The 25,370-nt window shown below is 35.9% G+C and overlaps 1 protein-coding gene and 1 pseudogene across 3 annotated transcripts in view; one reads left to right on the plus strand and one right to left on the minus strand.

Annotated features, from left to right (window-relative positions):
• Positions 1-1,926: 1,926 nt before the first annotated feature.
• The window catches only part of STXBP3 (syntaxin binding protein 3), a 54,314-nt gene continuing 30,870 nt past the window's right edge, over positions 1,927-25,370 (minus strand). For 2 of the 3 annotated variants that reach the window (XM_019919744.3, XM_073810129.1), the window contains exons 10-19: positions 23,275-23,370; positions 23,082-23,139; positions 17,097-17,162; positions 15,938-16,018; positions 14,914-15,052; positions 14,517-14,623; positions 13,876-13,968; positions 11,217-11,302; positions 3,080-3,228; positions 1,927-2,165 (exon numbers count right to left, since the gene is read on the minus strand). In XM_019919744.3, the coding sequence (XP_019775303.1) occupies positions 2,071-2,165; positions 3,080-3,228; positions 11,217-11,302; positions 13,876-13,968; positions 14,517-14,623; positions 14,914-15,052; positions 15,938-16,018; positions 17,097-17,162; positions 23,082-23,139; positions 23,275-23,370 (970 nt within the window). In that variant the 3' untranslated portion in view covers positions 1,927-2,070. The remainder of the gene's footprint in view (positions 2,166-3,079; positions 3,229-11,216; positions 11,303-13,875; positions 13,969-14,516; positions 14,624-14,913; positions 15,053-15,937; positions 16,019-17,096; positions 17,163-23,081; positions 23,140-23,274; positions 23,371-25,370) is intronic. The other variant, XR_012334162.1, reaches the window with a different exon arrangement.
• LOC101318724 (large ribosomal subunit protein eL37 pseudogene) lies at positions 3,223-5,242 on the plus strand (annotated as a pseudogene).

A 25,370-nucleotide genomic window follows, 5' to 3' on the forward strand; every position in this document is an offset into this window, starting at 1 on the left:
TATTTCTAGATTCAAGGTCATATCACCATCTGATCCAGAGAACAGGAAGTTAATGCCACCAGTTGCCACCAGCATTGCCTCATACCCATGAAGCAGGTGAGAGACACTAAAATGTGGAGTCTGGTTGCTACAAACAACTCCTGTCGGCAGCAACTTGCTTGTCCATTGGCACAGCTGCAGCAGATGGCCTCTGCCTCCCTTCTAACTTCAAAACTTGACCAAATGCAAGTCGTTGGCAGAATCTAACCTGTTCAGAACCCCACTTACCTTTGAGTCTGCAAAACTTCCTTTTTAGCTTTCATCCCCTGTGGTATGGAATGGGGAGGCATGGGACATAATGCCAAGTGCTAAGAGACAATAACTAGCACACATTCTCATACTAAAACCAATTCCAGATGGATAAAAGAGTTACCTGTAAAAAATAAAATGAACCTATCAAAATGCTCTAGAAGATCGATGAGTGAATTTACAATCTCAGGTACAAAGATATTTCTAAGTACAACATAAATTTGCAAGCCACACAGGAAAAGTGATGGATTGATCTACATAAAAATTTTATTTTTTTAGTATTTATTTATTTAATTAATTTATTTATTTGGCTCCATCGGGTCTTAGTTGTGGCACGTGGGATCTTTAGTTGTTGTGTGCGGGGTCTTTTTAGTTGTGGTGTGGGGGATCTTTTAGTTGTGGCATGCCAACACTTAGTTGCAGCATGGCAGCATGTAGGATCTAGTTCCCTGACCAGGGATCGAACCCAGGCCCCCTGCATTGAGAGCGTGGAGTCTTAGCCCCTGGATCACCAGGGAAGTCCCTACATAAAAATTTTAAATGGTGATATCTATCAGTATTTTAAAGCACAAATACTTTAGACAGCTATGTCCTTGCTAGAAATTTATATTATAGAAATATTTGTGTAAGTTTGCACAGGTATGTACCCAAACAATGCTGCATTATTTGTAAGAGCAAAACTCTGAAGACGAGTGATATATAAATTACAGCCCACTCTATAATAGAACACTATGAGGCCAGGTAAAAGGAGAGATTTGAAATGAAGATGTTCCCTTTGTGTAACACATGTGCACACATATCCTTACATTATCCAACCATATACAAAGATTACATTATTATTTTCTTAGGTCAAAGGGAGTTATGTTGGTGGGAAGATTATGATGCATTCTTCTTCTTCTTTGTAATTCTCTGACTTAGAACTTTAAAATTTCCCAATTTCCCCTTCCTCCCTGCCAAAAAAACAGAGATAATTTTTGTAAGTATATATTTATTTTCTCTTAGAATGTTCATGATTATTTTTGTTTGCTAATTTAACATACATTATTCAGAATTATACAAAATTGTGTTCTTCAGAAGTATCTAGCAACAGTATATGCTGTGAAATCATTCTATTCCTATTAATGACTAAATTACTTTACATATAAAAGAAGTTATGAATTTCAGTTGAAAGAAAAACTGCACTTATAGGAAATCATTCTATCATACATACAAGTTCACAGTTTTTACTTTTACAACCTTTTCATTTAAAATCATTCTTTCCCAAAAAACTATACTTCAGCATTAGACAGATAAGTATCTAATAAGTAATTAGTATGTACATAGGTGGCTGTGAAAAATTACCCATAACTGTAATATATTCTGTTCCAAAGCTGAAAATATTTCCTTTTAGAAAGCATTTTAACATTTCTTCTCATCATCTATAAAGCAGCAACAATATTTAAATTAAAAATGGCAAATCCAGGGCTTCCCTGGTGGCGCAGCGGTTGAGAGTCTGCCTGCCGATGCAGGGGACATGGGTTCGTGCCCCGGTCCGGGAAGACCGTAAGCCATGGCCGCTGAGCCTGTGCATCGGGAGAGGCCACCACAGTGAGAGGCCCGCGTATCACAAAAAGGCAAATCCAATGATATGCAATCATAAACAGTCCCTTAAGAAATATATTTGAAAAGTCATTATTCCTTAAAATATTTACATTTTTTAAATTACATGACAGCCACAATGTCTTGATCTACTTTAGTTGATCAAATTAATAAGAATCTCCAAATCCCTCCCCCGCTAAAATGCTATTCATCTTTAATAAAGGAGACTTTATCCTTGGGTTTATTCAGCATCTTTATATCATCCAACAGCTTTTTGGGTGTTAAAATATGCGTGGAACCTGGTAGAGGAAAAGAGAAATTTTCAGAGGCCAGCAGTTAAATCAATTTTCCTTGGCTAATTATATTGTCCTGTCCTTCAAATATGCAAAGTGCAGTAGCTTGGGGCAACCTAAAATTTCTATAGGATGCCTTCCTGAAATCTGCCTGAACTACAGTATTTCAATCCTTCCTCTTCATTGAGCACACTCAGTAACCCTTCAAAAACACTGCCCACTCCTACAGCTTTGTCCACTTTGTGCTATATATTGATAAACTGAAGACCAAAACTGGAGGTTAGTCTGTCCTCCTGACAAAACAGCAACAGGCACTGTGAGTTCAGTCACAGAGAACTGTTAAGCAGTGCCGCAGATCGAGGCTTGGCGTATAAACGCGGCACCTCCACGGGTCAGGAGAGTTTCAGTATCAGTGGCTTTGACTGAAACTCTTAAAACTAAATTCCATACAGGCCTGGCCAATGTCAGGTCCACAGACAGAAAAAATTACAAAATATTTCTGTAGTAGAAATGTATGTTTCAAAAATTATTTAATCATGAGGGCAAGAAAAGGATAGGATGTAATATTTTAAAGGATATATTCTTTATGTAATATTTAGAATATTATAAAGAATATATATAATATATAATATGTTATATAATATATATTATAAAGATTATAAAGAATATTTCTGAAGCTCATTCTCTCAAAATCAGAATTTTAATTAAAAAAAAAAATCAACCAGGAAAAAGTCAACCAGGAAAGTCAACCAGGAAAAAACTCTGGTATATCAGATAAAACACACTATGATTTAAAAAATACTTTTTTGCACTCAACAATTTAGTCCTAAATGTAAATTACAAGATAAAGTTTTACATATATATTTTTGCATTTAGAGTTTGTTTTAAAAAAACAGAAAAGAGGAAAACACAAGTCTTACCAATAATAACTTCACAGGATTTATGTGCCTGAGATACTTCATAAGCACAACGCATTTCAGAGTATGTAATTCCTCCGATTACAAAAACAATCAGCTTAGACCCATTTTTTCGATCCTCTAAATAATTAGCTCTGGGTTTCTGCCGAGCACTAAAAAATAAACACAAACACATTAAAAATATTTCCAAAGCCATACTGCTTTTAGTCTTTTAAAAGAGCCCAACTCAAGCAAACTCAAATTTGGCACCAGCTGCATTGATTTTAAGGAAATGACTTCACTATGGTATGACTGGAGCATCAAGGGCCAGGCAGGACAGCCCCACTTTAAGTTCAATTTTGATCTACAGAGTTTGAACAAATGACTCATAATCTAGCTCAGCACTTTTGCCTATAAAATAGAGCTAAGGCCCTGTCTTATTTATTTCAGATAAAGACATAGTATACCTGAAAATCTATGACTTCCTGAAGTTAAAAAAGGGGGGGGTGGCATTGAGACAATAGGGTTTTAAAGACATAGAGGGGGTGAGGGAGGCACAGGTGCTGCTTTGGAGCTGACGTGGTACCAGAACGTCCCTTCCTGGAACTCTACTAGTAAAGTATGATTATAGGAGATATCGAACACATATCTGCACTCCTGTGGTCACTGCAGTATTATGAAAGATATGAGATATGAAAGATATGAAAACAACCTAAATGTCCATCAATGGATTAAAAAAATGGTATATATAGAGAGTGGAATATTATTCAGGCTTAAAAAAGAAGCAAATTCTTCCATTTGCAACAACATGAATGAACCTGAAGGATATTATGCTAAGTGAAAAAGGCCAGACTCAGAAAGACTACATGATCTCACTTATATGTGGAATCTAAAATAGTCAAACTGCTCTTTGGTCTTGGTGGCAGAAGCGAGATGATGAAGGGAACATCATTGTTTGGAAAGTGTCGGAATAAGACGCACATGTTGTGCCACCGCTGTGGCTCTATGGCCTACCACCTTCAGAAGTCGACCTGTGGCAAATGTGGCTATCCTGCCAAGCGGAAGAGAAAGTATAACTGGAGTGCTAAAGCTAAAAGACGAAGTACCACCCGGACTGGTCGAATGAGGAGCCTAAAAATTGTATACCGCAGATTCAGGCATGGGTTCCGTGAAGGAAAAACACCTAAGTCCAAGAGGGCAGCTGTTGCAGCAACCAGTTCATCTTAAGGACTTCAATGACTAGTCGCGCAATAAATGTTCTGGTTTTAAATAAAAAAATAAAATAAAATAAAAAAGCCAAATTGATAGAAGTGGAGGATACAATGTTGGTTGCCGGGGAACGGGTGGAGAGGAAAAAGAGGCAATGTTGCTCAAAGGGCACAAAGTTTCAGCTATGCAAGATGAGTAAGTTCTAGAGATCTAATGTACAGCATGGTGACTATAGTTAACAAAACTGTACTGTATATGTGAAATATGCTAAGAGGATAGATCTTAAATTAAGTCTTTATGCCACAAAAGAAGGAAAAGAAAAAAAAAGGAAAAAAAGGTAATTATGGATATATTAACTAGTTTGTGGTGATTTCCCAATGTATATGTATCAAAACATCAAGTTGTATACCTTAAAAATATACGTTATGAAGTCAATTGTAACTCAATAATGCTGTTAAAAAAAAAAAAGAGAGCCACCTGGGTTTCAACTCTGATTCTGCTTCTTTTTAATTCTCTATGATTTTTAGCAAGTTCCTTAACCTCTCTCTAAACCTAAAGGGTTGTTTTCAAGATCAAATGAAATAATGTACAGAATACACTAAGTATGGAATCTAGTACTAGGAAAGCACTAAACAAATAGAACTACAATTTCTACTACTTCCCCCCTCAGATTGCTCTAGATCTGCACACTGGCCAAGATAGCAGCCACTAGCCACATGAGGCTATTTAAATTTAAATTAACTAAAATTAAAAATTCAGTTTCTCAGTCATGATATGTGGCCAGTGGTTATCATATAGGACAGTGCAGATATAGGACATTTCCATCACTGCAAGAAAGTTGTATTGGGTAGCACTGCCCTAGGTCATAGAAACCACTATTTTTGTTCCCATACCCCACTGGTAAAAATTCTGAGCTTTTATTTGAAAAGTAAATAAATATTTTAAAATAAACATGTACATCTATTAAAAATATATATTAGTTTATAAATTATATATGTGTACTAGTATATACTAATAAAGCTTAATTTCTCCTTTTTCTAGTATAAAAATAATACCCAATAGATCACCTTATTACCCACTTTGGAAACCATATACTAGATGACCTCTAAGACCCTGCAATGTAGGATATCACGGTAAACTTTTTTTAAAAATAAATTCATTTATTTATTTTTGGCTGCACTGGGTCTTTGTTGCTGCACGCAGGCTTTCTCTAGTTGTGGCGAGTGGGGACTACTCTTCATTGTGGTGCATGGGCTTCTCATTGCGGTGGCTTCTCTTGTGAAGCACAGGCTGTAGGCGCATGGGCTTCAGTAGTTGTGGCTCGCGGGCTCTAGAGCGTAGGCTCAGTAGTTGTGGTGCATGGGCTTAGCTGCTCCATGGGATGTGGGATCTTCCCAGACCAGGGCTTGAACCCGTGCCCCCTGCATTGGCAGGGGGATTCTTTTTTTTAAGTAAATTTATTTATTTATTTATTTATTGGCTGCATTGGATCTTTGTTGCTGTGTGAGAGCTTTCTCTAGTTGCAGCGAGCGGGGGCTACTCTGTTGTGGTGCGCGGGCTTCTCATTGTGGTGGCTTCTCTTTGCTGTGGAGCACAGGCTCTAGGCACGCGGGCTGAAGTAGTTGTGGCACACGGGCTCAGTAGCTCCACGGCATGTGGGATCTTCCAGGACCAGGGCTCGAACCTGTGTCCCCTGAATTGGCAGGCAGATTCTTAATCACTGCGCCACCAAGGAAGTCCCGGAAGGCGGATTCTTAACCAGTGTGCCACCAGGGAAGTCCATGGTAAACTTTTAATAATGTTCTCAGTCTAGCCTTTGGATGGTAATTTCCATCTGCCATCTTAAGGAACGACGAGGTAGTAAACAACAGAAATAGTAAAGACACTTAGTAGTTTGCTTTGAAAGATGAAACAGGAACAAGATACACTCTTGGTTCCCATACAAAATAAATCAAGGACATACTAAAGTACAACCTTGGTTTAAAAACTTTCCAAAGAGAGTGAAATAAAGTAAGAAAGCAAAAGAAAAGGAATTAATATTGCTCAAAATGATTATGTGATTGTAACGATTTTTAAATTTCTGAATAGCAATTTTAGGACAATAGGATTACATTTAATTTGTTTCACATAAATGTGTAAGACACTGTGCTAGTGTTTTACACTCTGAAAGACACATAAATAATGATTAAATCCCTGTATCCTGAAAATCTCACTCTAGAAAGCACCTAGAGGCATTGGTTAAAATAAGAGCAAACATCTTTTTAAAAGCATAGCTGAAAGTAAACAAGTAGGAGCAATCTTCAAGGGCCAGCAGCAGCACAAAGGAAACTAAAAACTAGAGTGGTAAACTGAGTTGAGGCTTGCTCTGCCTTACAGTGTTAGTCTAATCTTAGCAAACAAGGGGTCTGGGTGTTTCCCTGTTTAATGAACACAGAAGACAAAGTCTTGGATATTGTGCAAGGTAGAGATGGGGAGGTGACACCCCAGCATAAGGTCAGGACACACTCAAAAGCAAGGGGAGATGACAAAGAAGCTTCTTGCCTGATAATTCAACACAGGCCTGTCTCGTGAGAGCTCTAATTTACACGACCTTCATAGGCTGGGGAACCCCAACTGAGAAATTAACACACAAAAGAAAAAAGTCTCTAACCTCGGCAGAAGCAAATGCAAAACCTCTCTGAAGGTACCCACTCTCAATCCTGGCTACTGAAATAAGTTCAGAATCCAAAATTATGAAGCACATGAGGAAATAAGCAAGCATAAGTGTCTGCGGAAATGAAAAAGGCAGTAAAATTAGACCCCAAAGAATGTCAGATGTTGAATTTAGTAAAAAATAGTCTAAAATTAAGTATGTTGAAAATGATAAATGATAATAAAGTAGAACAGAAAGCATGACAAAATAACAAAGAAGTCCAAGCATATTTGAAAAAGAAACAAGGAGAACTTCTAAACTAAAGGAAAAGTAAAGTCGATGAACATAGAAGCTCAAAAAATATATACATATATACAGTTTACTCAGCAGATTAGGCACAAATTTAAGAAAGAACTAAAGAATTGAAAACTAAATCCAAAGAAAAATTTCCAAAAGGAAACACAAAAAGTAAAAGAAATATTAAAACTTGAGGGATTATGAGGCATGAAGATAAAATGAGATGTTTGAATAAAACCAAGACTGCAGAAGTGGCAATATTTGAAGAATTTATGGAAGATATGAAACTTCAGATTTTAGGAAACACACTGAATCCCAAGGAAAGAAATAAAAATAAACCCTCAGGTAGACACAGCACAGGAAATGTACAGAATACCAAACACAAAAAGCACCAGAGAGAAAAGGCAAATTACCTATAAAAGTACGACAAAACTGTCTGAAAACACCCCATCCCCATACACACACCTTCCCAAGAGCTAAAATGGAAACCAAGAAACAGGAGAATAACATTTCAAAGTGTTGAGTGAAAATTAACATGAGCCTAGAAATTCAAAGCTATCATATAAGAACAATGACAAAATGAAGACATTTTCAGACAGACAAAACCACAGAGACCCTACCACCAACAGACCCACACTGAAGAAACTTCTAAAGGATAGGATATATTTCAGAAAAGAAAACAAATGAGCCCAAAAAACGGGATGCAAGGGACTCCCCTGGTGGTGCAGTGGTTAAGAATCCACCTGCCAATGCAGGGGACACAGGTTTGATCCCTGGTCCGGGAAGATCCCACATGCCATGGAGCAACTAAGCCCGTGCGGCACAACTACTGAGCCTGTGCTCTAGAGCCCATGAGCCACAATTACTGAGCCCGCATGCCACAACCAGTGAAGCCCATGCACCTAGAGCCCATGCTCCACAACAAGAGAAGCCACTGCAATGAGAAGCCTGTGCACCACAACAAAGAGTAGACCCCACTCACTGCAACTCCTGCGTGCAGCAACAAAGACCCAACGCAGCCAAAAGTAAAATAAAATTAATTTTTAAAAAAAGGGATGAAAGCAGAAGTGGTGCGCAATATAACTGGTTAGTATGCACACACAACTAAAAAAATAATAATGCTCATCATTAATTTGGGAAATAAAAAAGATATAAGGTGAAAACAATTAAGAGAACATTTAAAGGGTGTGTAGTTTGAATTAAGTTGTTCTAAAGTTCTGTATTGTTCATGAGAAGGGCAAAGATAACTAATCTCAGACTTTGTTCAGTCAAAGAAGTGTACTAAAATTCTAAGGATAATAGCTACAAAAGTACAAAAAGGCTATATAACTTCCAAACCAGGAGAAAAGGGAAAAATAAAACTAAAGAAAAAGTCCTCAGACCAAGAGAATCACCCTAGAGATATACTCAAACACACGTAAATGTACAAGAATGCTCATTGCATATTGTTTGTAATGCTGCCAGTTTTGACACAGCCTAAATTTCCTTTGTGTGGAAAATACATGAATAAACTGTGATACTCACATAAGAATACACCAACCAGCAGTGAAAATTTATGCATGTTATCAATTTGGGATACATTTCACAAACATAATGTTGAGGGAAATTTAAAAAGGAAGTTGCAGGAGGACACATACAAGATGACACCATGTATATTAAGATTAAAAACACAGTCAAAGACAACTTGTGGTCATGGCGGAATAAGATGGTCAGAAGATTGCCGTCCAAGAAAACAAGTATAAACCTGGATGAAGTTGTGGGGGGAAAAACCAGTTCAGGTCACTTGGAAATCAACCACAGGCAAACAGCAAATTGAGAAGCATTTACTCTTAAAAAATATGTTAGCATATTGGTAAGAATGGTGGTAGTGACTACGTGACCTTCTAGCCTGAGGCTACACTCAACCTGCACTGTTCTTCCAACTCAGTCAGCAAAAACTATAGCTTTACTGACCTCAGGCTGGCTGAGAAAACCACCAACTTTACTGCCTGAGGTGGAAGACTTGATTCAAGGTAGGGAGCGAAGGGAGTACAAAATCCTGCAGCTTTGCTAGTTAAAAACAGCAGACCTGGTTTAGAACAGGAAGACCTGCAGCTCTGGTAGCACAACATCTTGGTCCCAGTATGGGATAGGTGGCACATCAGCCAGAAATTTAATGGGGAAATCCTGAACATACGAAAGCCAAAGAAGACAAAGACAAACTCTCCCCACATCCTTAGCTGACTGCCAAATTATGCTTGTGCCAGGACAAGCCAGAGAAAGCCCAGGGAAAGAATAGGAAAAAAAAGAAGGGTGGTGGTGGTGGGGGGGAAGACTCAAGAACTGACTCTGACTTGTAATGCAGTTCTTAACCCACACTCAGATTGATCAGCAGATGATGGAAGGCGTGAGGTGTCTAAACACAACCTCTGCCCAGGTAACTGGCTGACCTCTAAACTATTCAGACATAGGGCAACCACTAGGAACCAAGCAAAAAAATTAAATTTAAAATTAAAAACCCCTGCAATGACATCAGTGGCTAAACTGCAAGGGGCAGTGATCCCACAGCTTAAGTCCACACAAGTTACTAAAACAAAAAACAATTTAGAGTTGCTACAGTACAGTATCTAAAAGATCCAACTTTCAAGCAAAAATTAGTAGATATGTAAGAAAACAGTAAAGTGTGTCCCACACGTTGGAAAAAAGCCATCAATAGAAACTGACCCTGAGTGAATCCAGATGTTGGATTAGCAGACTTTGAAGAATCTATTATAAATATGATCAAATAATTAAAGAAAAGCATGCTGATACTATGTTAATCAATGGGGAATTTCAAAAGAGAAATGGAAACTAAAAAAGAAGCAAATGGAAATTCAAAATGTGAAAAGCACAATAACTGAAATGAAAAATTCACTAGATGGGCTCAATAGCAGATTTGAGATGTCAGAAGAAAGAATCAAAGAATTGAAGATGGATCAATAGATATTAGCATATCTGAAGAACAGAAAGAAAAAAGGTGGAAGAAAGGTAAACAGCCTCAGTGACCCATGAGACAAAGTCAAACTTTCCAACACATGAGTAATGGAGTTTCAAAAGAAGAGGGAGAGAGAAACAGGCAGAAAAAAAATTTGAAGTAACAGCAACTGAAAACTTCCCAAAATTTGATGAAAAATATTAACTTGTAGATCCAAGAAAACTCAACTACCCCAGGTAGAATAAACACAAAAAGAACTCCGCCTAGACACATCATAGTTAAACTGCTAAAAGCCAAAGACCAAGAGAAAAATCCTGCAAAACACAACTCTATACATAATTTAGAATACAGATATATGTAGAAATGTATAAAGATGCACAGTGCGCCCCTGGTGGCGCAGTGGTTGAGAGTCCGCCTGCTGATGCAGGGGACACGGGTTTGTGCCCCGGTCCGGGAAGATCCCACATGCCGCGGAGCGGCTGGGCCCGTGAGCCATGGCCGCTGAGCCTGTGCGTCCGGAGCCTGTGCTCCGCAATGGGAGAGGCTACAACAGTGAGAGGCCCGCGTGCCGCAAAAAAAAAAAATAAAATAAAATAAAGATGCACAGGTGAATGGTAAACACCAAATTCAGGATAGTGAAGAAAGGGAGAATAAAAATCAGAGAGTGATATATAGGAAGCTTGAACTGTATTTATGATTCATTTGTTAAGCTGGGCACTGAGTATAGGGTATGCATTATAATATTGTCTATAGCTTTCTGAATGTCTCAAATATTTTATCACCAAAAAAATCATCAAAAAGGATTATGTCCTCCGCTAATGTGAAGAAAAAAAAAGATGAGTGGAGAAATTCTTCTCTAGTTTCATTAAAGTTTTTTTTATAATAAGGCACATTTTCATATTGCTTATCTGGACTCATCTAAAACAGGTTACAGTTAAAGAAAAACTGCCTTTTAAGTGACTATATGCTTCAAGAAGAGTTACCAATATAGGAATACCTGTGTATCTTTTCAGTTATTAGTCTGTAATTTCATAGTGAAAATTTCACTGGTTTTCATTTATAGGTTTTACCTTACAGCTCCTGAGCCATTCCATACTGCTGGACACTGGGAACAATATGGCCACTCTTTTGAATCTAATCTATTATCAATGGCATCCTAGGAAAGAAAAGAATTAAAACCACCAAGAAAATATTGTAAATTCCAGGATTTTGTTTGTTTTACATAAAACTCAAAACTTGTGTTTACAATTAAGGAACATAAGGATATATATTTAATAAAATAAGGTTAGTCCTCTTTTTGAAACAAATCTTAATTGCTACAAAAATTAATGAAATCATTTACTTATTAAACTAATATTTATTGCATGCCTGTATTTCTTCATCTGGAGGGTTCCCATTTTGGTGTGAGAATTCCAGGTACCTTATAAGGATCTTTATCTTTAGAGTGCTAGGGGTTCCTTTTTTAGAAAATAAATTTATTTATTTTATTATTTATTTATTTATTTAGGCTGTGTTGGGTCTTTTCTTGCTGTGCACGGGCTTTCTCTAGTTGTGGTGAGCAAGGGCTACTCTTCGTTGCAGTGCACGGTCTTCTCATTGCGATGGCTTCTCTTGTTGCGGAGCACGGGCTCTAGGCATGTGGGCTTCAGTAGCTGTGGCACACGGGCTCTAGAGCACAGGCTCAGTAGTTGTGGCGTATGGGCTTAGCTGCTCCGCAGCATGTGGGATCTTCCCAGACCAGGGCTTGAACCCGTGTCCCCTGCATTGGCAGGCAGATTCTTAACCACTGCGCCACCAGGGAAGCCCAGTGCTGGGGGTTTCTAAATACCATCTTAATCCTGACAGACCTCTTAGGCTACTGGAGTCCAGGCCTTGCCCTTCATAGCGGTGGCTCTAAAACAGAATGTGGCCTAGGTGTATTCAAGACAAGCCAATGGGATGAGCAAGGCTTTCCTTTTCATTTCATTTTTAAAATTTTCCTTCTTTTTAGGGTTAATATTTTATTATATATTTTTGTGTAATTGTATATACTATACACATAGTATTTTATCAATACAGAATTTATATAGTTTATAAATAAATAATCATATACTCTAGGCTCCTGATCACATCTATTATGATTAAGTATGCATGATCAAGAAAGTTTAGAGACCACTGCATTAGAGCATGGTTGTACAAATGGTATCAATAAGTAGGAATGGACAAGGAATGGGCACAAGGTACTCAGAAGTCCTAGAATATTTCAATAAGACTGCAAGATGTGAAGAAACCAAGTTTCAGTTGAAACCCTGAAGGCCATAGACTGCCACTGAGGTAAAAGTGGGTTTTCTGAATTTAATATGCAAATTCTTGTTAAAGGGTTTGAGAAGGTCAATTCTTATTTTTAAAATACTAGCAAAGAAAAACTACTTAGTTCTATATCCTTGTTATGGATCAGGAAAAAAAAAACAACTTATGCTGCAGAAAAAAAAGTCTGAACTCTTTAAACTTTTCATCTATATTAAGCATGTGTGAATGACATAGAATTAGTCAAGTAAAACAGAAAAATCATAGGAATAAATTGTACACAATTAGTTTCCATAGGAAAGTAGAAATTAAAGTTTAATAAGTTAAAGGCAAATTAGAATAAATAGAACTATCTGATTATGACTGAAGAATCAATGTCATGGCTTTATTGAGCTCATAATGTGATTTTTATTAGTTCATTTTCTGATTTCCTATAATTGAATATTATTTTCTAAAAGTAAACAGTACTAAAGGCATCAGCCATCTGTTGACTATAAAAGCAAACTATAGTGAGGCTTACATTTTTTTCTTAACATCTTTACTGGAGTATAATTGCTTTACAATGGTGTGTTAGTTTCTGCTTTATAATAAAGTGAATCAGCTATACATATACATATATTTCCATATCTCCTCCCTCTTGTGTTTCCCTCCCACCCTCCCTATCCCACCCCTCTAGGTGGTCACAAAGCACCGAGCTGATCTCCCTGTGCTGTGAAGCTGCTTCCCACTAACTATCTATTTTATATCTGGTAGTATATATAAGTCCATGCCACTCTCTCACTTCGTCCCAGCTTACCCTTCCCCCTCCCCGTGTCCTCAAGTCCATTCTCTACATCTGCGTCTTTATTCCTGTCCTGCCCCAGGTTCTTCAGAACCATTTCTTTTTAAGATTCCATATATATGTGTTAGCATATGGTATTTTTCTCTTTCTGACTTACTTCACTCTGTACGACAGTCTCTAGGTCCATCCACCTCACTACAAATAACTCAATTTCGTTTCTTTGTATGGCTGGGTAATATTCCATTGGAGGTTTACATTTTAATCACAAATACATTTCCAAGAATACTGGAGTCTAACACTTTCTAATAGTGGTCATAAACAAATGTTATTTTGTTGAACTTTCATTCAACTAAATTATTTATATTTCTGCTACATATAGTTATTTCAAACAGAGTTTTTTTCATAAAACATGTGTGTGCTTTATTTTTTTTAATTTATTTTGAGTCAGTCAGTGGTATGAATTTGCAGTCTTTAAGGAGAGAATCTTCAAGAGTTTCCTTTCCTCCCTTAACACCAGATACAGCCTTCTTTTGTGAACTCTCCCAGTACTGCAGATAATTCCTGACCCATAGATATGCGCAGACTGACAGATAAATATACAAAGAGTAAAAAATATTGTACAGAAGGGCACTCAGGTATAAATAAAATTTAATTAATTTTACCTCCAAAATATCTTTGATAAAAGGTGTCCATCGAGAGAGCTGAAACGTTTCTTCTGCAGACCGATCCTTTCTTAATGGTTTGCCTTGTTGAGACTAATATAATTAGAGGAAAAAATTAAAAATCAGTAATTTTATTTAGTGATATTCTCTTAAGTTTTCTAACAAGATGTTTAATTTACAACAAACACTATGGTGCAGTTGACTTAAAACTAAGAGTGGAAAAGCCTACTCAAAAAATCTGAACAGGTGTGGTCATGTAACTTCACAGTATTTTGTGCATTAATGATAAAATTTGTGATAATATCAGAAAATATGTTTACTCCAAAGTGCTTATATAAAACTCGATGGGAAAGAGTGAGATTCTATACAGAGTTCTTCAAATTCTGCTATAAATGAATCATAAAAAGAAAAGCGTAAATAGCAAATTACAACAGAAGCTGTAAGATATAAATTCACTAGAAAAATGTACTTGTCCAAATTACCCATATATGGAAAAAAATGAAATTATTAATATTTTACTTACCAAATCAACAGAGTAAAATTAAGACTGTCCACATGGATTCCCAGATAAGAAAACATATTTAATGCAAATGACCACACATGCGTATGTATAAGTATATACAGAATGTAAAATTTCTTACGGGAGGGACAATGGGAACACCAAGGTAACTCCAGTTACGAATCATGTCACTCTCATTTTCTATCTTTACATTCTGGATCAACCTGTCCAAGTTTTCTTCCGTAGTTCCTTAGATAAGTAAAATATGAGAGCACAGTCAAATAATTGCTACCATAATCATTTCCAGGTTTTAGGTATCCAAGAATAAAGCTTTTTTTAAAAAAGCAAACATTTAAATTATATACCCTTCAGTACACTCCCAATTTCACATTTTTCCTTTTATTTATCTTAACCAACTGTAGCCACTACTTTTGAATTTTCTAAGATTTTCTTATGATCAAATAGTAAACCACTTATTGTAAAATGATTTTAGAGCTGGGTATTTTAATATATTCAAGAAAATAAACAGTCTGCATTACCATTAATACTGAATATATAAAGTAGGATTGCTCTTATTTTATCATAATTATCATGATTTTTGCTGAGCAGAACTGGAAGGAGTACTCGCATAGCATCTTTGACTTTCTGTCCTTCTGCGTCAGTTCCAAGTGCCAGGTCCTTAACGAAAATGAAATATGGTTAGTGGTCTATGATCCAAATTCATTTTTCAGTTAAAAAAAACCTATTACTAAAACTTGCCAAATTTTAATGGAACACTGATGCCTTTTCACAGGAAAATGTGAGTATCACTTGTAAACTAATACTGTACAAAATGTAAAAAGTCAAAAAATAATTCAGAGAAGAAAATCATTAATCTATACCTTTGCTAATATGGTAGACATGAGCTGCATGTGGCTACTGAGCACTTGAAATGTGTCTAGTCTGAATTAAGATGTGCTCTAAGTTAAAACACCAGATTCTGAGGACTTGTTTGTGAAAAAAAGGATGTAAAATATTTCAATAATTGTTTTATATTGATTACATGTCAAAATAATATTTTGGATATACTGGGTTAAATCAAATAAAGTTAACCACACTCATTTCTTTTTACCTTTTTAATGTGACTACTAGAATATTTAAAATTATACATGACTTGCAATCTATTTCTATTAGACAGCACTGATCTAAATAGTTTTGGCATTATAGAGGAGACTTTAATTAAATGTGCCTACACAGTACTCTGCAGGATGCTGCCTTAAATGCTGCACCCACTGAAAAAGGCCTGCCAACAGTGCTACCCTGAATTAATGCTCCAAACACTTAAATCATCCCATTCAACCAAAAATGCATAATCACAGATTAGGAGGGACTGCTTACTATGATACTGTATAGCTACTTGTTAGCGTTGGTAAGGAATGATGTATTAAACCAAGTGGGTGAGTCTCCTTCTAAAAGAGGTTCTGTGATCTAGTGCACTGTATTGAACAAAAAGTTAGGTTTTACGTTACAAAGTTAATTCTGGAAATCTATCCTGAACATAGGTATTTCTGGCTCTGCACATACCTGTTCAGTTTTGCAGAGCTTTTCTATATTAGGCTTGAACTTATTCATGCAATCTTCTGCTAAGTTAAGATGAACAACTTGCTGAAAAACAGAAGAAATCAATCATTTAAAGCATTTTCATTTCTTTCTGTGTAACTGATAATATTAAACTTTTGAGATGGGCCTGAAGGAAAGCATGGGCTTTGGTGGGAAGGAGGTACCATGTAGATCAAGGGAAACATCTCGAGAACGGAAAAAAGTGAAAATTACCATGATCTACAGGGGATAATCAACAGACCACAAAAAACAGAATGGAAGGGTTGAATTTGTGTTGGGCTTATGAGTAGTGAAAAATAAGGTGAGAAAAAAATAGTGAAGTCCTTAAAGGCAAGCAGAAAAAGTTTGAATTTATGTTATTGATTCTTGATTAGGAAGCAATATGATAAAAATATGTAAATATTATTCTGATAAATACTTGTAAGAAGGACTGGAACAGCAAAAAAACAAAACTTTACCTGCCCACACAACTTTGATTGCTCTTAAATCTACTGATATATAACTATTAATTCAGACATCCCTGGTGGCGCAGTGGTTAAGAATCCGCCTGTCAATGCAGGGGGACACGGGTTTGAGCCCTGGTCCAGGAAGATCCCACATGCCGCGGAGCAACTAAGCCTGTGCGCCACCACTACTGAAGCCAGCATGCCTACAGCCCATGCTCCACAACAAGAGAAGTCACCACAGTAAGAAGTCCGCACACCGCAATGAAGAGTAGCCCCTGCTTACCACAACTAGAGAAAGCCGGCATGCAGCAATGAAGACCCAATGCAACCAAAAATAAATAAATAAATAAATAAAATTTTAAAAATAACTATTAATTCAACGAACCAAGTATAACAACAACCACTTGTCAATCCAATGTTGAATCTTCTTATTAAGTTGATAAATATTAAGCTTTTTCTGTTTGGCTATTCAAGATAAAGATATAAATCAAGAGTATATATAGAGAGAACTCTATTGGGGAGCTTAGATATTTGGGGTATTTCTCAGACCTAAAGTAAGGTTTTAGAGGACAACTAACACCAAGTATTCCATGACACCCACTGCTAAACCTGACTACAGAACTGGATGGACTAATAAACTAAAAATGATAACATATCTTCTGTATGATACTGCTTACCTTAGTAATCTGTTTACGGAAATGGGGCATCTTTTTCATCAGTTGGGCAAGAGCACTAAGTGATGTCTAGGAAAAATAAAACATTTTTTAAAACAAACTTATGATTCAGTTATTTTTATATAACAACTTTAAAATCCTGTAGTTTTAAATATTTACTAATTTACTAAATATTTGGCAATTTTAAAAAGAAAACAAATTCAAGGTTTCCAGTTGCAGCCATGATAAAGTAACTGATATAAAAATTATTCTCCGGGGGGTTCCCTGGTGGCGCAGTGGTTGAGAGTCCGCCTGCCGATACAGGGGACACGGGTTCGTTCCCCAGTCTGGGAGGATCCCACATGTCGCGGAGCGGCTGGGCCCGTGAGCCATGGCCACTGAGCCTGTGCGTCCAGAGCCTGTGCTCCACAACACGAGAGGCCACACAGTGAGAGGCCCGCGTACCGCAAAAAAAAAAAGAAAAAAATTCTCCCTCCATAAACAAAAACAAAATTGGACAAAATAAAAAAGACAACAGCTTTCAGGCAAAGGATTTTTCAAAAATAGCTCAAAGCTAGGTTACTTGAGCAAAGGAAAGCATAGACGGTGATCCCTGCACTCATCCTGGCTCTTCCCTGAAACATTTTCCAAAACACAGTGAAAGGAAGTAGAGTTTAAGTAGAAAGCAAGTCTCTCTGGGCAGAGGAAAAAGAGATCAGAGTTTGGGGCTACTGAGGTAGGGGTTGGGGTCCAGGGTTAATACAGAAAAGAGCCAGTCACAACATAACTCAAAGACGTGTAGAAGGGTTGCCTTAGCATCCCTGGCCAAATACTAAGCTGCACATATACAGGGCATAACTCTTAAAGGCCTAGCAGAGAACGACTGCAGAGATTTCAGAGGGGTCTTAATGCAAGACAATATTGGCATTCTCTGATCCAGACAAAGTAGACAGTTCTAAGTGAACATCCCAGACATTTAGTCCTGGAAGGACTATATCTTCAGACTAAATGCAAAAGTGAAATACACTCAACATAACAAAAGCCTGACATGAAGTCTCAACAGAATCAAGGTTATTCACTAAAAAATTAACTGCCTGCCAGAACAGAACTCAATACTCTTAGTAAAGAGAACATCACCAAGAGCCTTTGCAACATAGCATCCACAATGTCTAACATACAGTAATATATTACTGGACATGTAAAACAGGAAAAAGTGATGGATACTCAAGTGATGAAACAGTCAATAAAAGTAGACCCAAGAAAACCCAGACGCTGGAGTTAGCAGACAAGGACTTTAAAATATCATACTTATGTTAAAGAAAACAGGGGAAAAGATGAACTAAATGAATGAAAAGATGGAGTATTTCAATAGAGAATTATAGACTTTATTAAAAAAATTCAATGGGGCTTCCCTGGTGGTGCAGTGGTTGAGTCCGCCTGCCGATGCAGGGGACGCGGGTTCGTGCCCCGGTCCGGAGGATCCCACATGCCACGGAGTGGCTGGGCCTGTGAGCCATGGCCGCTGAGCCTGCGCGTCCGGAGCCTGTGCTCCGCAGCGGGAGAGGCCACAACATTGAGAGGCCCGCGTACCACAAAAAAAAAAAAAAAAAAAAATTCAATGGATGCCCTAGAATTAAATGCAACTTTGAAATTAAAAACACAACGAATGACTCATACATTGTTGGTGAGACTGTAAAATGGTACAGCAAATTAGGAAAACAGTTTGGAAGTTTCCTAGAAAATTAAATATACATTTACCATATGACCCAGCAATCTTACTCTTATTTATCCAACTGAATGAAAACATTTGTTCACACAAAACCTGAATGTTCACAGTGGCTTTATTTGTAATTGTCAACAACTTGGAAAAAACCTAAATGTTCTGCAACTTGTGAACAGATAAAATGTAGTATATCCATACAATGGAATACTACTCAGCAATAAAAAGTGTTGAAGCTCCTGTTACATGTCACATGGATGAATGTCAAGTGCATTATATTAAATGAAAAAGCCATATTGTATTATTCTATTTAGCTGTCATTCTAGAAAAGGCAAAACTATAGGAAAGAAAATAGATCAGTGTTTCTGAGGGGATCAGAGTTGAGTGGAGAGGTTGCCTACAAAGTGGCACAAGGCAATTGTGGGGGGAGGTGTTGATGGAATTGTTCTATATCTTGGTTGTGGTTATATGAGAGTATACATTTGTCAAAACTCATACAATTTTATACTATAAAGGGGGAACTTTACTTTCTAATGCAGTTTAAGAAACAATATGTTGAATGGGTTTAACTGCAGACTGGATACAACAGACAAAAGTAGGAGACTCGGGCTTCCCTGGTGGCACAGTGGTTGAGAGTCCGCCTGCCAATGCAGGGGACATGGGTTCGTGTCCCGGTCCGGGAAGATCCCATATGCTGCGGAGCGGCTGGGCCCATGAGCCATGGCCGCTGGGCCTGCGCGTCCGGAGCCTGTGCTCTGCAACGGGAGAGGCCACAACAGTGCGAGGCCCGTGTACCACAAAAAAAAAAAAAAAGTAGGGGACTGAAAGTCAGGTTAATAGAAAATATTTAATTAAAGCACAGAGGAGGAAAAAAGTGGGAAAATAAGGAACAGAATAGAAGAGACGTAGAATATGGTCCAAAAATCTAAAACACAAGTGAATGGAATCCTAGAAGGAGAGGAAAGACAGACTAGGACAAAATCAAGATGTGAGGAAATAAGAGCCAAGAATTTTACAAATATGAAGAAAGTTACCAACCCAGTGATTCAAGAAGCTCAATAAACCCAAGGAGGATAAATACCAACAATAACACATCATAGTAAGGCATATTATGGTCACATTGCTAAAACTAAAAGATAAAGACAAAAATCTTTAAAAAGACACTTTATCTTCAGGAAATTAACAGTAACATGACAGCTGGCTTCTTTAACAGAAATGATGGTAGCCAAAAGGTGACATATTTAAATCTTTAAATTGCTGAAAGAAAAAAAAGAACTGCCAACTTTGAATTCTAAATACAGTAAGTGTCTCTGTAAAACCCGTAAAACACAGATATCCTTAGATAAAAACAAAAGTTGAGAGAAATCATCCAGCCCAGATGGAAACACTGAAGAGCAATAAGGAATAAATAACAACAGATTTCAAATTTATGTGGACAATATAAAAGTCTATTGAGAATTTAAAACAAAAATAACATCCTGACTTTATAACACATGTTAAAGTAAAGTATATGACAACAATAGCACAAAAGACAAAGGGAGGTAAATGGAGTTAAACTATTATAAGGTTCTTGAATTCTTTAGGACATGGCAAAAGTATACTTTAAGGTACACTGTGATAATATAAGGATACATTTTGTAGTACCCAACATGATGACTACAGGAAGGATACCAAAAGGTAAAACAGAAGTTTATTTTGGAGACAAAATGGAATAGTTTAAAGAAAAAAAAAAGGCCTATATATATAAAGAAGGCAGAAAAGGAAAAGGATAAAATAAAGAGAAAACAAATAAGATGGTAACAAATTCAACTATATCAATAATTACATGAAATACAGATGGACTTAAACATTCTAATTAAAAGATAAGGATCATCAGATTGAATAAACAAACAAACCTCAACTATCAATACAAACTCTTTTTAAGAAGCACACTTTAAACATAAAGGCACAAATTGGAGAAAATAAAGGATGAGAAAAGATATACCATGTAAACACTAGCCAAAATAAAGCAGGTATGGCTATATTAAAATCAGACAAAGTAGAGCTTAAGTCAAGAAATATTGCAAATGAAAAACAAAATGACATTTTGTATTGATAAAAGATAAATTCAACAGAAAGGTAACTATCTTAAATTTATAAAGACTATAATTAACATGGCTTTATCAGTTGATATAGCTTTGAAAGTTGACAATATTCTAAAAAAAATAGACTAATTCATAGCCATAACCGATACCATTCTCAGTAACTGATATAAAAACCAGATAAAAAATGAGTAAAGAAATAGAATATTTGAATAACATGATGAACCAACTTGATTTAATTGACACACATAGAATTTGTATTCAAGTACACATTGGGTACTTAACCACAATAGATCGTATGACAGGTCACAAGTCAAGTCTGAACAAATTTCAAAGGACTGAAATCATACATTGCACATTCTCTGACCACTATATAGTTAAATTACAATTCAATAACAGAAAGACAAGTAGAAAATTCCCAAACTCTTTGAAATTAAAAAACATATTCCTATATAACACATAAGTCAAAGAAGAAATCACAATGAGAGTTAGAAAACATTTTGAGCTGAATCGAAATAAAAATAGGTTATTCCAAAACTTGGGGAATGCAGCTACAACAATGTTAAGAAGGAAATAAATAAATATATATAGTAAGAGAAAAAAGGTTGAAAATCAGTGCTGTAAACATACAACTCAAGAAGTTAGAAAAAGAAAAACAAGCCAAAGAAAACTGAAGGTAGGAAATAAAAATGAGTAGAAATCAATTCAACATAAAACTAACATACAGTAGAGAAATCAGCAAAGCCAAAAGTTGGTTCTTTGAAATACTAATTATATATATAGGGATATTAATAGTATGTAGGCTAAAACACAAATTAACAATATTAGGATTAAATAAGTAGCACACAGCTATAGGTTCTACAGACACTGAAAAGATAATAAGAGGATATTTGAAAATGAAGATATAATAGACAAATCCCTTAAAAATGAACACCCCAAAACTGATATAAAAAAATTAAAAATCTGAATAGTTCTGTAACTATTAAAGAATTTGTAAGTAAAGACTTCCCCATAAAAATGGAAAACTCCATGCCCAGACTGCTTCAGTTGTGAAGTCTTCCAAGCAATGATGAGACAAGTAATAACAATCTTACACAAACACTTCCAGAGAATGAGAGGGAAAACATTACAACTCATTTAAAGACCAATATAATTTTGCTGCCAAAACCTGACAAGATTCTCTCTCTCTCTCTCTCTCTCTCTCTCTCTCTCTCACACACACACACACACACACACACACACACACACACACACACACACGAATTATTACAGGGAAATACTATTGTTCATAAACCTAGAAGTAAACATTCTAAGCAAAATATTAGCAAATAGAATCTAGTGCGATATAGGAAAAGGATAAAGTATCATGACTAAGTGGAGCTAATTCCAAGAATGCATGGTTGGTTTAATGTTAGAGAATCAATGAATGTAACTTATCACATTAAAAGAATAAAAGAGGGAAAAAAATTTCAATAGGTGCTGATAAAGCATTTGATGAAATCCAACACCTACTGCTGATTTAAAAAACAAAACCAAAAAAAAACCTGTTGGCAAATATGGAATAGAAGGGAACTTCTTCATCTGACAAAGGATGTATCTAAAATAATCTAAAACTACCATAATACTCAATGATGAAATATCAAACACATTTTCCCTTAGGTTGGGAATGAGACAAGGATATCCTGTCACCAGTTCTAGTCTACATTATACAGCTAGGAGGTATTAACTACTAAGAAAACTAGTTTAAAAGGTATACAGATTCGAAAGGATCAGGCTAAATTTTCTTTATTCACAGATATTATTGTGCAACTTTCTGAAATGACAGAAATGTCCTATACCTTAATTTAGGTGGTAGTTCCACAGGTATGTGTGTGTATGAATACATATATATGTATGTAAAAAGTTATTCAGTATACATTTAAGATTTGTGCACTTTACTTAGGTAAATTATACCTCAATATAAAAAAATCTAACAAGAATGCATTAATGCAATTGGCTAAATGGCCTTTTAAAAATAAATTTTAATGGAGCAAGACAGAGAAACTTTTGCTAACTGTTGAGGCTAGGTAATGGGTACATGAAAGTTTATTTTCTCTACTTTTGTGTATGTTAGAAATTTCCCAAAATGGAAAGTTAAATAGATAAAAAATTTTACACAGACTTTAAAATTCACCTTCATTGTTATCTTGAAAGTTAAATAACACTTACCTTTCCTTCCGTTGCTTTCTTTGTTGATGAAATTTCTTTCATAAGCTTGGGAATTTCCCTGTCAAATTGTAAGAGGATTCTTTAAATTTCTAAGGTGTAATTCTTTACAAAAATATTTTAAGATTACAAAATGTACTATCATGTATTTAGTATTTTAAAAATGTGGAATAAAAATTAAAATGAGTTCACATACTCTAATACAACTGCAATATGCCGATGTCGAATTCTGACCCAGAGGTCATCATCTTCTTCAAGGACTGCCTCCTTTTCTTTCCCATCGGTTTTATATCTACAAGTAGAGAGAAGTATGAACTTTTTGATTATTCTCCCACCCAAAAAGTGAAACATTTTTATGAACAATAATTTTAAGATACAGCTCAAGAAACTGAAGAATACATCCACTATTTTGGGGGATAATGAATACATACTCAAAACTAAGGCATATTGCTATCCATACAATAAAAATCAAAGTGCTATGTCTACCAAGACCTTTTTACTTTCGTTAGGTTTAGCTGTCATTATTATAGAGTTTTATCTCAGCAAAGTGGTATCTTAGAAACAAAAATTCAACGTTCCACAATCAACTTTAAGAACAAGAGTGAATACACTAACAATTTGTATTCTAGTTGCTCAAAACACTACTTTGACATACTAATAACCATCAACTCAACTATCAAACATCCATTAAGAAAAGAAATGTCACCCCCTAATGTAGCCTATTAAGTACTGCAGGTGTTTCAGAGTTGGTACAAAATTCACAAACTTATATCATCTGTTTCTATATTCTTCCCTAACCCTATAACCACATCTCCTTTAAAGAATGGGAAAGGAAATGAGAGAAAAACTAGTGTAGCCATTAAAAACCTTGATTGCTTTAATGAGTTCTACTGAACTGAGAGGCAATTCAAGAGGTTCATGAAATTACTCAAAATGGGCTTCCTGACTGCTTCCCCAAAAGTAATTCCTCGCTTCTTTTATGCAAATAGCCAGCCTCCTTCCATTTGTGGAGCTGGAAAATTCAATCATCCCTGGGACTGTCAACGTCCTCAAGATCAGAATGGACAGCATTGAGCTTTCCTAGCACTGGATAGCAGACAATAAATGGAGATTTCTGCTGTATAAATATAATCATTTCTACAATCCCCCAAATTTCAGGCCCCATCTATAAAACCATCTACCTATTTGGTCTTAATTACAGATGCCCAAAGGCAGAACGACTGTGCTTAATTACAAGACTGCACTAAGGACAGAGGCCTTTTTGTCATTTAAAATGCTACTTTGTACTTCTTTAACCTTTGATTTATAAACAAAGATTAAGGTAGCAGGCCTGACAATACTAAAAGATGATGACAATCCTAAGAGTACATTTAAAGAGGTCACCAAGATGAAGAACACAGTCTGGATACTTAGAAGTTTCTGCTCTGCATTACTTCCATTAAAAATTGGGATGGAGCACAACCCACAGGGAGTTCGTGCTTCCACCTAGTCTTATCCCTGGACTTTTTCGATTCATTCAAAAAATCTCTGACTTCTTTGTTTTTGTTTTTAAATAAGTCTCTCTATTACTCTTAAAAAATTAAACCTTGCTTTGCTTGCCAGCAAACCTAGGGAGATCATTTTTTTAAAAAAGTACTAGGTTAGAAATGTCTGAAACTTATATCAATAGTCTGGAACCAAATTCTTAAGTGTCCATCAGTTTAAGTCGTTTCTAAGTCTCTTGAGCAATGTAGGTTTAGAGACCTAAAGGATAAGAGAGGTAAACAACATGCTTTCTGAAAATTCTGAAAAAACTGCTTAAAACTACTTTTATATTAGAATAACTACTTTTATATTAGAAAAACTACTTTTATGTTAGAAAAATGTTGATCTACGTCATCTAACATTAATACAAATAAAGAAAAACTCAGAAGCCAGGATCTGACCAGAATGCAAATAAAAATACAATAGAAAATACAAAATTAGTTTAACAATATTTGGTTTAAGAAAAAATATTAAGTATTATAATTAGCACAAGTTTTTGGATCTTTTTAATCTATTAAAATTACTAAATTAATTTAAACATAAAATTTCAGAAAACTAATTTTCTTTTTTATTACTATGCTCAAAGCAGTAAATCTTAGCTGAAAAATGCCAATTTGGATTTAGAAATTATGATATCAAACAACATGTTATATATTTATGTGTATATATATATATATATATGTATGTGTGTGTATATATATACACACACTCATAAATGATGCACAAAGGTACAATAAAATGGTTCCTTAACAGAAAAGTGATTTCATT

Source organism: Tursiops truncatus, chromosome 1 (assembly GCF_011762595.2).
Source record: "Tursiops truncatus isolate mTurTru1 chromosome 1, mTurTru1.mat.Y, whole genome shotgun sequence".
Classification (NCBI taxonomy): Eukaryota; Metazoa; Chordata; class Mammalia; order Artiodactyla; family Delphinidae; genus Tursiops; species Tursiops truncatus.